The 15,685-nt window shown below is 38.9% G+C and overlaps 2 protein-coding genes across 9 annotated transcripts in view; one reads left to right on the top strand and one right to left on the bottom strand.

Annotated features, from left to right (window-relative positions):
* The window catches only part of APBA2 (amyloid beta precursor protein binding family A member 2), a 110,952-nt gene that overhangs the window by 91,982 nt on the left and 3,285 nt on the right, over positions 1 to 15,685 (top strand). For all 7 annotated transcript variants that reach the window (XM_052807455.1, XM_052807454.1, XM_052807458.1 and 4 more), the window contains 4 exons: positions 2,891 to 3,076; positions 6,529 to 6,708; positions 8,667 to 8,879; positions 9,697 to 9,816. In XM_052807455.1, the coding sequence (XP_052663415.1) occupies positions 2,891 to 3,076; positions 6,529 to 6,708; positions 8,667 to 8,879; positions 9,697 to 9,816 (699 nt within the window). The remainder of the gene's footprint in view (positions 1 to 2,890; positions 3,077 to 6,528; positions 6,709 to 8,666; positions 8,880 to 9,696; positions 9,817 to 15,685) is intronic.
* The window catches only part of ENTREP2 (endosomal transmembrane epsin interactor 2), a 178,781-nt gene continuing 167,108 nt past the window's right edge, over positions 4,013 to 15,685 (bottom strand). The window contains exons 14-17 of one of the 2 annotated variants that reach the window (XR_008238194.1): positions 10,445 to 10,624; positions 8,895 to 8,984; positions 7,473 to 7,585; positions 4,013 to 4,279 (exon numbers count right to left, since the gene is read on the bottom strand). The gene's annotated coding sequence lies outside the window, so the exon portion shown is untranslated. Of the gene's footprint in view, positions 4,280 to 7,472; positions 7,586 to 8,894; positions 8,985 to 9,378; positions 9,474 to 10,444; positions 10,625 to 15,685 lie in introns of those variants that run through there. The other variant, XR_008238195.1, reaches the window with a different exon arrangement.

Below are 15,685 nucleotides of genomic sequence, written 5' to 3'. Positions count from 1 at the left end.
GCTTGCTTTGAAATTGAGATGGAGCAAAGGCTGACTGCTCCAAGTACAGAGGACAAGCACCTTAAGTCAGATGGTGATATGTGGGCAGTAGAGGAGTGAGGAGAGACAGCATAGTCACCTGGTGAAGAACAACCTACAGTCCTTGAATGTCTCCTCGGGAAACAATGTAAGTCATCACTACCTTAAAATATTGTTTTATGGCTTCTATGAGTCCTTATAGCTAGGAGGCTTTTTCCGATATTCTGTCTAAATTGTCAAAATATCTGCCAGATAAGCATTACTAACATAAGTTATATTACCTTTTTTCCCTCGGAATTTCTCTTCCTCCATAATTATGCAAAGAGTTCAGTAATAGTGATTTTTTCAAGGCACTTAAAGAAAGTACAGTCAATCAGATTACTTGATTGACTGAGCATTCCTAAAACTCTAATTTTAAACCTAAAAGGTTCTTACCATTATGGAACATCTTCCACAGCAACATGCCTTTCTGGGAACTTAGAGAGTTGTGGCTTTTTATTTATTTTTATTTAAAAAAATAAAACTAAAGGAGAAATCAGGTTGCTTATACAGTATCTTGAATAAAACCTGTATGAAGGTACAAATAATTGTCTAAAACATTAGTGTAAACAAGTATGTCATTCTGTTTGTCTTTGCAGTCCTAAATATATCAACATCCTTTGAAATTATCGCTGTAGCCATGTCACATACATTGTTTTATTAAAATAACATTATTTTACGTATAGAAAACCTTTAATGAAAATGAGACTGCTAGCTGTTGAGCCACATTAATTTATTCATACTTACTGCTGAGTTCAGAAATAATAAAACTTATTACAAGTTCATACTTAGTGGTGCACAGAAACTGTTATAAAATGTCCTCGAAGGTTCTTCCTTCTGGGACCTCATTGCTCTTTTATATAAGAAACAATTGATAGAAGCATGAACTAACTGGAGATGGAAACTGTTGTGGTTTAAAATCAGCCGGCAACAAAGCACCACGGAGCCACTCGCTCACTACTCCCCCCACCCCGGTGGGATGAGAAGGAGAAAATATAAAGAAAAGCTCGTGGGTTGAGACAAGGACAGGGAGGGATCACTCACCAGTTACGGTCACGGGCACAAAACAGACTCAACTTGGGGAAAAAACAAAATCAACTTAATTTACTACCAATCAAATCAAAACAAGGATAATGGGAAGTAAACCCAAATCTTAAAACACCTTCCCACCACCCCTCCCTCCTTCCCAGGCTCAATTCCACTCCCAGTGCTCCCCCCCAGCGGTGCAGGGGGACAGGGAATAGGTGTTGGGGTCAGTTCATCACATGTTGTCTCTGCCACTCCTTCCTCAGGGGGAGGACTCCTCGCTCTTCCCGTCCTCTGACGTGGGGTCCCTCCCATGGGCTGCAGTTCTTCACGAACTGCTTCAGCGTGGGCCTTTTCTGTGGGCTGCAGTCCTTCAGGAACAGACTGCTCCATGGGGCTGCAGGTGGGCATTGGCTCCACTGCTTACCCTCCATGGGCTGCAGGGGGACAGCCTGCCGCCTCACCACGGGCTGCAGGCGCATCCCCTCCTCTGGCACACCTCCTCCCCCTCATTCTTCACTGACCTTGCTGTCTGCATAGGGATTTCTCTCACATTCCGCTCCCCTCTCCGCTGCAGGTTTTCCCTTCTTAAATATGTTACCGCAGAGGCGCTGCCACTGTCGCTGATGGGCTCGGCCTTGGCCAGAGGCGGGTCCAAGCTGGACCCAGGGAACCTTCTAGCATCTTCTCACAGGAGGTGCCCTGGAGCCCCTCCCCTGCTACCAAAACTCCACCACACAAACGCAAAACAGAAACAAAAGATAAAATAATATCTGAAATAAAACAAGTTGAGTGACAACATATCCTTCTCTGACTACAAACATGCACTCAGTTTTCATTTGTCCAACGCAACTCAGTACTAATCAAAGCCACTGAATAATGATATAATTCCTGTGAGAAAAACATTTGGAAGTAGTAGGTTGGGATTTCCCTGCGAATATCAGAAAGTAAGAGTTTAAAAGGCTAAAGTAATTAAAAGGATGCAGAGCTCAGGGATTTGAGGTAGAGGCTTTTTATATTTAGTGCTCTTCATGTGTTCTTACATAAGAAATGTTCATTAGGATGAAGCTTGGACAGGTTTCCACTTAAAATCATTCTCACAGACAATGGCTCTTCTGAATTGAGTTCTCCCAGCACAACCGAAGTGGCAGCCTAATGACATTGACTGGAATAGGATTTTGACTGTGAGTCCAGACACTAGACCCGTTCCCTCCAAACTGATCTGAGATATGTAGGTAGCCAGAAAAAAGTATTAAAAATTCTGCCTACAGAGAAGGTAAAATACTGCCTTCATACCTCTTTACAAAGAAAGTAAGTATCGCTTTGCTGTATATAAGAAAATGTTATGTTAGATATTATTGCTGTTATAGGACATGATTAAAAAAAAATTGGGAAATTATAACATCATCTCATATATATATATGACTTCCCTAAAACTTGTTCTGTCATTGTGAAATGCATCTGCTTCATTCAGCAAAACCAATACGAAAGGGAAATGTAATTTTCCAACAGCATGACAGTGTTTATAAAACAGTATAGATCTTCATTATTGCTTTACAGTAGCAACCATGTTGTATTTGCTCAGGCAACACTTCCATTGAAGCCAATTTCCTGAACAGCCACTATGCCTTTAGTTGGCGTTTGGGCCCATTGATTGCGTAGGGAACGTCAGATCTGGGCCCATAGAAAGTACGTCTGTAGCTTTTGTCATTCTCCAACAATAGGCTATCAAGGAGAGGGAGGATGCAGCACTTGTAGAATAACAGCAGGCATGAAGAATTACTTTATTTCTCTTTGCTTTATGTAGGAAACAATGATGGATCATGCGTTGCGCACAATCTCATATATTGCTGATATTGGTAACATTGTGGTTTTAATGGCACGGCGCCGCATGCCAAGATCAGCTTCTCAAGACTGTATTGAAACAACACCTGGTGCCCAGGAAGGAAAGAAGCAGTATAAAATGATATGCCATGTCTTTGAATCAGAGGATGTAAGTAAATGGAATGAAATTTATTCAAACAACGTATGTCATTTAGAGAATCTCTGAAATTACATCTAATTTCTTGAATGAATTTTTGTTGTTAGCAATCTTTTCTGATTGAAGCTACAGGTAATCTGTGGAAACATTAGCTGGTTGTTTGTCCATATGTCTTTTCTGTCTCCAGAAATTCATGTCGCAAATTCATGTCTCCTCCTCAGTCCCAAAATACCCACTCTGTCTCGTGTTATAGAATCATTTGTGTTCTTTCAACAATGCTTCCCCAAATGCTTTAGTACCTAATTATCTGGAGTTGGAAGTCTGGAAGTCAACGGCCATTCATGGCCAAAATTAATTTATGGGATATCAAATTGATCATTCATCCTGGACTGGATCCTAGTCCAGTGGGTTGGCACATAATGATACACATAAGCCTCCAGATACTTGGCAATGAGGTGGAACCATTCTGGACTTCTTTCAAACTGAAGCCAAGTCGCTAACAACATCTACCAACTTGGTAGGCCTGGCACAAGGTTGCCCTCTACCCAGTCCTTATTCCCTTATGGCTTGCTTACCTGTCGTTGGTATACATACTCTCAAACATGCTACTTGATCCTTTGATGTTTAAGAACACATTCAGCTGTTCATTTTTCAGTTCTCTTTCTTTCATCCCTAGCAAAATTATGAATTACAATTTTTATATAAAAGCAATAGAGCTAAGAAAGTTTAGTTACGTATATTTATAGAAATTTTTCTTCACAGCCAGAAGAGTTTAGCAATTCTTAAGTAAAAGGCTAGGAAGAACTCACTCTCACGACTCTCTCAGAACATCTATACAACAGAAAGCATAATTTCAGTGATTTTATGCCATAAGATACTCTGAGCCTGTATTAGCCTGAAACCACTTTTTTTTTTTTAAAAAAGGAATCACCACTTCAGAATTTAGGTTCTGATTTTCACTTGCATGAGAAGTACCAAAAGATGAAAGAACTTGGAGCAATTCTGAAAATAGGATTGCAGAAGTAGTGGTTGCAAAAGAGTTCTGTACATCTCTGCTGCATCCTGTTTCACCCCTGTGAAAAGTGCTGGTGTGCTATGCCCTTACCTTTTGTGGCAAAGGAAGATAACCTTGCTTTGCTGCTATTGTACGTCCAGGTTTGTTTTTGTAGTGAAATAGATATTTGAGTCTGAAGCGGCAGACCAGGGGACTTCAACCTAAAACATTCATGGAAAAAAGCTCCAGGCTAGTAAAACAGAAAAAGCAAAATTTGTTGTCTGTTTCCAATTTGACAGTTGAGATACAGGTATTAATAAAAGGCAGTACTACACATTTCTGACCATTGTTACATAGGAACAGCTTTAAATATAATTTCTCTCATACCAATTAAAAAAGAATTGAGTTCTTGAGTTCAGACAGTCACAACTCACAGGTTGCATATTTTTTGAGCTAAGCAATCATTTTCATTATTTTAAAGCAATTAAGGCTGTGAAGGAGAAACGACGTTGTCTAAAGGCTAGAGTGCTAGACTGGGATTTTTTCTCAGACCTAGTTAGCTCTGCCACTGCTTTGCTGGGGTGACCTTTTCAAGCAACTTAATTACATTATCTCTAAGTTGTACATAATGCTGAAGACTTTCATAAACATTCATAAAAACTTGGAGACATAGATGAAATTAAGATGTGAGAACTGGCTGTTGCTAGCAGTAATAGAATAGAGTATGACATCTAGACATGTTGGTTTTGAGAATGTAGGATGGAGGCGAAAGCAAAGGACTAACTACAGAGAAAGCAATGGCACTGGAGATCGAAAAAAGAAGGACTGGTGATAAACTTTAATAATGGAACAATATAAAAATGTTCTTGATGACTTCTGTACTGCCCTACTACTACTACAAACTTCTTGGTATATTGATAAGATTTGAAAAGATGTTTTAAATTACGAAGGAACAATTTGTGACTGGCTAGGCTAATTATGTCCTTGATATTCTAAAATAATTTTCCAATAAAGCAGATTGGTGCTTTTGTGTACTGCAGCACAAATGAAGTAAGAAAACCACCTTTTAGGATCAAAGAAAACACTGTGTGTCTGATCAGTAGATGGCAAGAAGATTTAGATTTACAATGTTGTCCAGAAAACCCTATGCATTCATAATGCATTTAGCATGTACCTACTGTCTAAGAAAGTGTGTTGCATTTCCAGAATAGTTTTATAGGTTTGATTAGTAATATTTTTAGGGTAAGATACAATTAACTCCTCCTCAGATCATTAGGAGTTACTCATATCCCCCGATGACAGAATACAGTACCTGAAAACCACAAATATACAAAACTCAACGTGGCATTCTCCTTTCAGCTGCAGTTAACTCAGAATGGGAAAATAAAAAAAATGCAAACGTAGAAAAAGTTAACCAAAAATTCCTTTTACTTATCTCTACCTTTTGTTTCTGTGTGTTTCAGTGCCATCTAGTGGAACAAGAAAGTAAATTTTACAGCAGTTCAATAATTCTTCAGTTAGTTGACTTTTGCAGTATGCTGAATGTGCAAGTTGTTAGCATTATCATCATCGTCGTCGGTTTCTGTAGATTTCTTTCTAATGTATATATATTTCTGACACAGGCGAATACCAGTCACTGTAATGTTTCATTAATTTTACTCACTCTACAGCCCACTGTAATGGGAAGTCATCTTTTATTGCATACGGTAGTAAAATGCATGCACAGATAAGTGCTCCAAAAATTAACAAATACACAGGGGATTTTGAAGAGTTGTTTTTAACATTAACAAGCTATAATCATGGCTCTGGCTGCATTCTTGAAAGCATCCCTGACATTGCTAGTCAAGGTGTTAATGGGATTAACTATTGTAGATATGCAATGGGTAAGTAGGGCTATTACTGGTTTTCTGGGAATATGAGATAGGTATCATGGCAGTAATAGGAGAGCAGATGGTTTTGTTGAAGCAGTGTTTTCAGTCCTATAAAACCAAGGTGGAGAAGCAGCAGGTGACATGACAACCAAAATCATCAGTGCATACACGTCTGTGAAGGCATGCGCAAGCAGAGCATCCTTTCTTGCATCACTCCTGCAAATACACTGTGATCAAAAGCAGGGTTTGTGACAGTCTTTTCTGTAAGCTCTGTTCCATATTGGTACAAAGCCAGTACTCTCCAGTGTTTATTGGAACGAGTACATAAGTAGCATATGGCTGCTTGCTACTGCAATGTACTGATGAAAGGAGATCAGCAGGGTTTTTAAATGAAGTTTGCAATTTGATTTTGGATGTAATGGATTCTTTCTGTACAACTGGCCTTAAAGTGACTTTATAACCAATACTGACTTAGTAACTTGGCAGGATCCTTTATTTTGACTGTCTTAAAATCTAATCTCTTTCTTGTTTCTTATGGTTTCACTGGTAAACTGTTTATTAGTCCTTTTCTCTGAGCTGTATTTTGTTCTACATTCTAGGCACAGCTGATAGCTCAGTCAATTGGTCAGGCTTTCAGTGTGGCTTACCAAGAATTTTTAAGAGCCAATGGAATTAACCCAGAGGATCTCAGTCAGAAAGAATACAGTGACATCATCAATACCCAGGAGATGTACAATGATGATCTCATACATTTTTCCAATTCAGAAAACTGCAAAGAGGTAAACTAGCTTTGGAATTCCATTTCAGATTGATCCATTTTTTCAGAGGAATGAAATTCTCATGGAAATATCTTTTGGCATTTTAAGGATGACTTTACAGCTCAAGATGTGTTGCTTCATCAATACTGTGCTACTAAAATCAGTTTTATAAGTTTTTAGAATTTCTTCTTTTCATTTTTAGGGTCTTCCTGCTTCCATTGATCAAAACAGTAATAAAGTACATTTATATCTGACATAGATAAGCTCTGTGCTGTTCACAGTACACAGTGTAAGGTGTTTTTATGTTTTACCAATGTATTGATACAGAAAGAGAGATGACGGTCCACTTTAATGCACGTTTTAAGTGATTTCTTAAGAGATACAAGGACCATGAGTCCAGGATGCTGTGGCACTGAGCAGGCCAATTTCTCTTCCCCTATTAGAACACCAGCAAAACTGCCACATGAAATGGAGTTTCACACTCATAATGCATGAAAAGGCAAGAGTTTCCCTTAAGTGCCCCAAATTACATAAGTGTTACTATTTGCATTTGATTTTGGATGTAATGGATTCTTTCTGTACAACAGCCATATATTTCACATTTTACATTTCATACAAAAGTCACTGGACATTCCAAACCAGAATGTGGTGAGTGCAGTTGCACCCAAATTCTGCTTTGTCTTACATTGCTGCAGTGTGCTAGGGATTTGGCCCATGTTCCAAAGGTCAGAGTTTCTATGTGGAGTCCTAAAGCAATCTTACTTTGAGATGAAGTCAAATCTTACTTTGCAAATTGCTTAATCCTTCAGTCACAGCTTTCCTACTTATTTCTTCTAGTATTACAGGTTCTTTTGTACAGCATGTGTGTTCTTGGGAAGAGAGCATTTTTCACCCATACCTGCAGATAGAAAGGTTATGATTTGTTGTGTAGTTTTATATGTCTGCAGTCACTAGATATCAATAAAGTGTTTCTATGTGCATATAAGCACGACAAAATATTCCTCTTCTAGCAAACAAGGAAAAATTCAGTTGAACAAATCTTGGTTTAACTTAGAATCGGAATGGAAAAATACAAGTGTGTCACATTTCAAAGCGATTAAAAAGGTCGTTATTTTTGTGGCATCTTTGTTTCTAATTGGTTTATGAATGTTTGAACAATGACAGAGTTGTGGCATACTAGTTCATTCAAAGCCTTGATAGATAGCTTCAACAAAAGTCAGCTAGCCTTCATGATTCCCATAAGTATGGATGTCCCTGTCCCTTCATGTCTGAAAGAGAATAATTCCCAGTATTTTGTTAAAGAGTATGTTCTCTACTTAAACTCTTACTCCTCTTCTGTAAAAGTTAGATATGCTATGATTACTGAACAGTTAACATCACCATATTTGAGGAGAAGTTGTCATTTACATTACATCAGCACATCAGGGATCTTAGATTAATATGCTAGGCACAAGTATATTCAATAATGTTAATAATAACAACAACAACAATAATAATAATCAAGAGATCCTTGCCTGAAAATAAGGACAGACAAACCCTGAGACCAAGAGATAGCCTGAGCAGTGATGGCTGAAGTGGAGCTGAACTCAAGCCTGTGTTCCAGGCATTGCCTTAGCCACAAAATGTTACAGCCTTCCCTAGCTGCCAGGTTCCAAGAAGGATAAAAACTTCTTTGGCGTTCATTCATTTGATATTCAGTTCCAGCACTTTCTACAGAGTTAACCAGTATGTTAGTTTTTTTGCTTATTATAAGGACCTATATGACCTTCAACAAACAAGTGGAGGATACCCCTGAAAAGAAATAGGTATGTGTGATACAGTTTTAACAGCATTTTTGAAGTCATGCTACTACCTAATGGCAAAGAATAGAATTATTTTTGTAATTTGTAGGTGTTATTCAGGAACAACTGAGATGCTAGTGCTCAAATTTAGATGAATCAAAGCAAAAACCGGTTGTTTTTTTTTCTTTTTAATTGCAGCTCCAGCTAGAAAAACAGAAGGGAGAAATTCTTGGGGTAGTGATTGTGGAATCTGGATGGGGATCCATTCTACCCACTGTTATCCTGGCTAACATGATGAACGGAGGCCCTGCAGCCCGTTCAGGAAAACTAAGCATTGGAGACCAAATTATGTCCATTAATGGGACCAGTTTGGTTGGTCTACCTCTTGCAACATGCCAAGGGATTATAAAGGTACCCCAAACTTACAACTGTATGCTGTAGATTGTAAGCCAGCAGAGATGTAATATTCTGACAAGTGACCCTGTAGATTTCCAGCAGGTATGATTTTTCATATCACTGAGAAAAAAAAAAAAGTAATCTGTCATTAACAAAAAGTAGAATTAGAAACAGAGTTTGAGGGTGGTAACATACAGAAGTTTAGGGCTGGAGAATTTGACTGCAGCTTTGTTACTGGACTGTAACAAACAAGGTCAGGTCTGAAAAATTTACCGAAATTGAGTTACTTAGCTGTCTTCAAAGTTTCAGGCTTCCCCACAGCCTCCAAATTAAAATCTGAGGATTAAAATCTACTATGCTTCTTTGGGCTCCATGTAGGTGAAACGGATGGAGGCTGGTAGACTGCAGAACAGATCAAGTGAGTATATGAAGAATCCCCAGACACGATGGAATCTCAGAATGCACTATCTTTAATCACTGACACTAAATCTACGGTCTGTGCAGATTTACCAAGAGCAGCAGCAGCAGCAGGAGATTAATTAGCCAGATGCTGGTAAAGGGCAAGCGGTAGTCAGTTTTGGTGTTTTCTTGAAAACTGTCTTGAAGTTTCTGTAGTAATTAAAGGCAAAGTTTTGGTATGTTTTGTTGGGCCAAATAGCTTGGGAAATAAATGAAACACAGAAATGTATCTCTCAGTTAACAACAGAGGTCTATTAACTCTAGCTGTTCTTTCTCAGATCAGCTGCTTTACACTCTTGCAATTAGGAAATCACTAATGAAAAAGCAAATTAAGATCCATTTCAGAAATACTAACTTTTGGAATGTCTTACAGGGTCTCAAGAATCAGACGCAAGTCAAACTGAACATTGTCAGCTGTCCTCCTGTTACTACTGTCCTCATAAAACGGCCAGACTTAAAATACCAGCTGGGCTTCAGTGTACAGAATGGAATTGTAAGTTTCTGTGTTCAGTGATAGTTTTGGTTTTGTTTTTTTCTTTCTTTTTTTTTCTTTCAAGAAATACACTGAAGTACTGAAAAAATCCTTGCACATGACCTCACTTTTTGTACTGTGATCCCTTAATTAGTCAAAACCATATAATCACATCTCTGAGTAATATAATGCAAATGGACAGCACCAGGAGAACAAGTACTGCCATTCCTGAGGGGTTTTCCTACATCATACAGCCACAAGATTTATAGTCTAGATTGTTTAGTGCAATATCTGGATCAGCTAATTCATGTATAACTCTGTCATTAGTGTGCCAGAGTTGCAAGGAAAACAGTTAGGCTGAAACAGGTTTTTACAGTTATAAAATTCTAACCTTAGCTCTGATCCCATTTCTCTTTTTAAAATTTCAGCACACACTCACCAAGACTTAATTTTTCTTCTGATGTGCATAGTTTGTTTGGATCACTTTGTACTGGGCAAGGGAATGTAATTGCGACCTCCTCTGGTTAAAACTAAACACTTCTCACTACAATTGTATGGGTTGTGGCCTAGTTATCCCTTCTCTGCCTGCTGCAGTTTCCCTGTAATAACAGCAGCAAACAGGAGAACGAACGTGGCAGGTAACACTTACCCAGTGTAGCTCAGGGTCCTCCTCTTGTAGTTCTTCCTTCCCAAGCCATTCTCCAATACCTTTCCAAAGCAAACTCCTGACACAACTAGCTCAGGTAGTCACCTGGCCTTTCTGGGGGTGGATACTAGCATTAGGGACTGTCTGTAGTGCAGGACCATCACCATCTCCTCTTCCTCCAGTCTAGGAAAAAAAATAATCAGGCTGCTCACACAGAAAACCACATCACAAAGGACTGTGGGCTCTGGTCCCCTGTTCTGTGAAACTCATCGATTGAAGTTGCCAGATATCTGTTTGCCACCCTTGGAAGAGTAGCAGGTAACTCCATAGGATATAGTTTATGGGTCTTACTGTGCTTTAGCAAACAGATGGCTCATTAGTGGATTTTCAGCTCTGCTAGCCATCTCTAAGTTATTCTTCTACCTAAGTTTTAAGTGTCCCTACCTAAGATCCCATATCATGTTGTGGTCACAGCAGAGATTGCTATAGAGAACACTGCTACAAGCCGTGGTCCAGCTGGAAGGACTCTGAAGTGATACCTACCCCCGGCTGGCATCCTTTAGAAGCAGAGGTTTAAAGTATTTGTCATGTTTGGGATTAATGCTCTGACACTTGTGTAGAGAGAGGTCTGTAAAAAATTACAGAAAAATCAGGTGTCTGGTACATTTCTGTCCTCCTTTGCCTGTGCTTAATCCCCTTTCACCTACATGTATGTGTATGTTGAGTGGGTATGGTTATTGCTGGTAGTTCACTCTGTGTTAGCAACTCCCAAGTCTTGGTATAAAAAGGATGAAAGGGATGGGATCTGGTTTTGCAAGATCGCACAGAGGGTGCCGAGAACAGCATATAACACTGTATGAGGCATTGATTTATTTCGTAATTGTTATCCTTTGTAAACCTAGTATGTTCAGCTGGTGCTATTGTAAAAAGGGGAAAATATATTTAAGGAACAATGAGCAATACTATGGTGTGTTTATCAACTCTTTTAGGAGGCCTGCCACAGCATCAGTAGGGGCTGGGTCAAGGCTGGGGAAAAGAATCAGGCCAAGGTGGATTAGAAGAAGCATATCATGTCCTCACATGGACAGAAGCAGTTAATGGAGTCTGTGAGACAATCTATTCATCTTGTCGAAGCTAATAATCTCCTACATAATTGGAGCCTTAGTTTAGTAAATTCTGCAGATGGTGGTTGGTTGTTTCCTTCCATAGCATGCTCACTCCATCTACTGGTCATTTGTCATATTCACCACACTGAAAGGTCACAATTCATTCCAGTTAAATGAATAACATTTAGATGACATCCAATATAAAGTTTACCAAATTCAGCATAAAAATCCTTCTCAGATAACAAAAAAAGAAAGCCGTGTAATACATTTCATTTATGAAGAGTCGTCTTCAAATATGAAGGCCAATGAACAAAAAGGAGAGATTAACATCTTTTGTTAGGCTGCTACATAGACAAGCGTCTGGGCCTTTAAGTCCTTCCTCAGATAAACTCTCTCTTACTTCACTGCAAAGTAAGTCTCTCTGGTAGTTTGACACTTTTAAAAAGTGGTTTTGTAATCGCCAGCAATTGTTAAAAATTATGACAGGATTCAGAAATTATATCCTTATTCTTTGTTGGCTCAGCATTAGCACAGCAAAGAAATAAATGGCTTGCCAGAACAGGTATAATTAAATACCTCCTACTGTTTGCCATTACCTCATTATGCATGCAGCAGGTACTTATTTCTGTGCTGCTTCTGACAGCAGTTTTGCAGTGGTTCATTTTCACCCTGCCTATCTCATCTGTGCAGGATGTACAGCTATTATATTAGTGAATAGCCCATAAACAACCTGGACATACAAAAGTACTATCTGAGCTGAGTTTTGCTTGCATAGGGTATCAGGAAGATGCAGAGACTGGGCTGCTGCACGTGACTGTTTGTGTCTTCTGTATAGTTTAATTAATGCAAAGCCTGAAGTTGTGCTTCATGGAGCACTAGTAGTGCCAGCTTTTGGAAGTTTTAGTTAGGGAACAGCACAACAGCATAAATCAGAGTGTTAATTTTGCAAAATTCCTCTTGCACCAATGATGCAAATATTCTTCATGGCTATTGAAAGCTACTGATGTAGTTTCAGTGCATATTTATAAAAGGAATCTAAAATTTGAACTGTAAAACGTGAAGAAAAAAAATATTGTGCATAAATATGAAACAAGTATGAATGTTGTGTGATGGGGAGGTGAATGTAAGGTGATCTGTCAGCCACCTTCTGAAAATTATTATGCTACACTTCTTTTAAAATTATGACATATAAATACAAGTGGTCCTCTCGTATCACACCATTATCTTGTTTCCTAGATTATGAAAAAGTCTGTGTATTACCAGTTGTATTTTTACTGCTGATAATGCACCACTTCTCAGTTTACATCTCAGAGCTCAGACTTTCTCTGAGAAGTGTCATCTACCCCATCTCTAGCCTAGCACAATTTTATCTAAAAATACAGTAAAAATAGGTAAAACTTAATGGAATAGACATTTATTCTTTCTTCCTTGCCTTTGTTTATCTTTATTTAAACTGGACAAAAAATATACAGGGTTTAAATAGAGTAATATATGAGTGAGATGAGGAGAAACCTGGTTTAATAGGTTCTGTTTCAGCCATTTACACAGAATAAACAGTTAGTTTGCCTTGCAGTGTTCTATCCTTAATGTTTTGCTACACAATGGGCAGTTGCAATAAAACTTGATTGTGAAGCTACTGAAGTTTCACATCTGATGCACTGCAGCTTGTCTAAGACATTGCAGAATCTGTAACAGCTGAATGGATTGAACCAGTATGGTTTACACCTTTCTTCTTATTTTTTTTTTTGTCCCCCTTCTTTTTTTTTTCTTCAGTTTACAGAGGAAGTAGAGTATAGGCTCTTGCTTACAAGAAGATCTAGATCCATCATGCTTTATTTAATAATATTACAGCTGTCAACATGTTCAACAAGTATAGCAGGCTAAACAATCCAGCTGAATAGAATCATATTTACTTAATAGTACTGCTCAGCTGAAACTTGCCAGCCTAATCTGCCGTAGCTCCACTGGCTGGAGACAGAAGTCTTAAGGTTGCTTTGAGTCAGCCACTTGCAAATACAGGAGCCATATAAACGTGTGCTTTAAGTACAGTATATTTCTTTACACCTGCACTCTGTCTGTAGCTCAACAGGATCTGTGAGGCTAGGCAGAGTCACTTGGGCTCTGTGTTTGTTTCTCTTTCTACCTCATTAAAATAGTTAATGCTCACAAAAAGGAATCTGACTCCCTTCCCTGGAGAGGGATCACATTCTTGAATGAAGAGAAGAGACCCCTTCCTATGGCTGAGGCTGTTAGAAGAAATTCACTGATGGTATTAAAACTGCTTTGAGAGCCACACAATGGAAGGTGCTCTGGATAGATATGCAAGCCATTATCTTTTCCTTTATGCCAGTGGGGTGAGGTGTCACATTTCCATTTGCTCTGAAAGCTTTTATTTCAGCTGGCTGTACTGTCTCTGTATTATCTTTTATACTGTGAAAAACATATTTACAGGGTTTCTTTTGGCACATTCTGCTTTTGTCCTTTCAGATTACTGCAAACAATCCCCAACAGCAAGGAGTAAACTGTTATTCTAACAGTGAGTTGAAGTGAGAAGCCTTCTATAAAAGAGAAGATCTATGTAGTACAGCTTATCTTGTCAGCTATATGATTAGAAAGTAGACTACCTGCAAAACAATATATTGTATGTGACTGAAATTCAAGACGCAATTCTATGAAGGGTCCTGATGGTGCCTCTATCCATAAAAGTCCATCAGAAATACTTTATGAACCACAGTAGGTAAAACTCAGCCACTAATGATAACATGGTGGAAGATAAGTCTCACTGCAGGAGAAAGGTCTATTATAAACAAAGAATAACTATATATTTTCACTCCCCATATCAGATAACCTGAACTTTGAGTAAGAAGTGATTTCATTTTTTATAGCATTGTTATTTGTGAAAAGGAATTTAAAGGAAACTGCTAATGCTGAACAGAAAAGTTTCTGGTCAACCACAGACGATGTTTCACCTTCCATATATTGCAGCTTGGCCATCTCCTCACATACTATGTTTCTGAATTAGATTACAAACTCAGCAGGACACAAGCCACATCTTATCATACTTGTGTTTAGCTCTGAGCAAATAACCAGATCGCAGCAAATAATAATTCTTGGCATATTATTCTAACCATTGACAGTAACTGCAGAAACAGCCATCACTGGATGCTCTAGCACTCATTTCTTTTCCTCCAAGAACAGGTTTTTCTCAGTAAACAAAAGGTAAATCTCAGCATTGCTAAGCTCTGCTCAGTTCCAGAGATTCAAGCCATACATTATCTGTCTTATGTGCAGCATAATTTACCAATAATTTCTATCTAATATACAGCTGTCTAGTCTGTCAGGGAGGGCCCTGTCGTAGCACAGATACTGTTGCTGAGGAGGAAACATTCTTTTAAATTCCAAATAGTGGATTGAGATTTTTCTTTCTGCCTGTACACCACACATGTTGCAACCTCAGAATAATTTTAAGTAGCAGTGCCTGTTGGGACTATGCCTGGTGAATGGAACCCTTCTTGTAGAATTATTCTCCTATTGTAGGGGGCATAAAACTCAAACCTTGTGCCTAGGTCTTTACTGGCACCTGCAGCTGCCAGTTGCAACAGTGCCCTGACTTGCCTTCTTCATCCGAAGCTCCCTGTGGCCAGCAGCACTGTAAAACATGGAGAAAAGCAGTGGCTCTGAGGAGCAGAGCACCCTTTTCCAACCTGCACAGGCACAGGAAACAAGTTGTCATACTTCACCATGCTGAGAACAACCTGTAAAAAGAAACAGAATTTGCACGTTTTGTAGACTCATAGAATGGTTTAGGTGGAAGGGACCTTAAAGATCATCTAGTTCCAACCCCCCCTGCCATGGGCAGGGACACCTTCCACTAGACCAGGCTGCTCAAAGCCCCATCCAACCTGGCCTTGAACACTTCCAGGGATGGGGCATCCACAACTTCTCTGGGCAACCTGTTCCAGTGCCCCACCACCCTCATCATAAAAAATTTCTTCCTTATATCTTTGTGACCCTTTTGACAGATTGCCAGCTTGCAATATAGAATGTCTGTATGGCATCATCCTTTCCTTCAGACTAAACTTAGTGTTTGTGTGGGGTTAAGGATTAAGCTTTATGTCAGTTTTTTTCCAAGTATGTG

This window comes from Harpia harpyja, chromosome 14, assembly GCF_026419915.1.
Source record: "Harpia harpyja isolate bHarHar1 chromosome 14, bHarHar1 primary haplotype, whole genome shotgun sequence".
Taxonomy (NCBI): domain Eukaryota; kingdom Metazoa; phylum Chordata; class Aves; order Accipitriformes; family Accipitridae; genus Harpia; species Harpia harpyja.
This window is presented reverse-complemented; position numbering and strand designations above follow the sequence as displayed.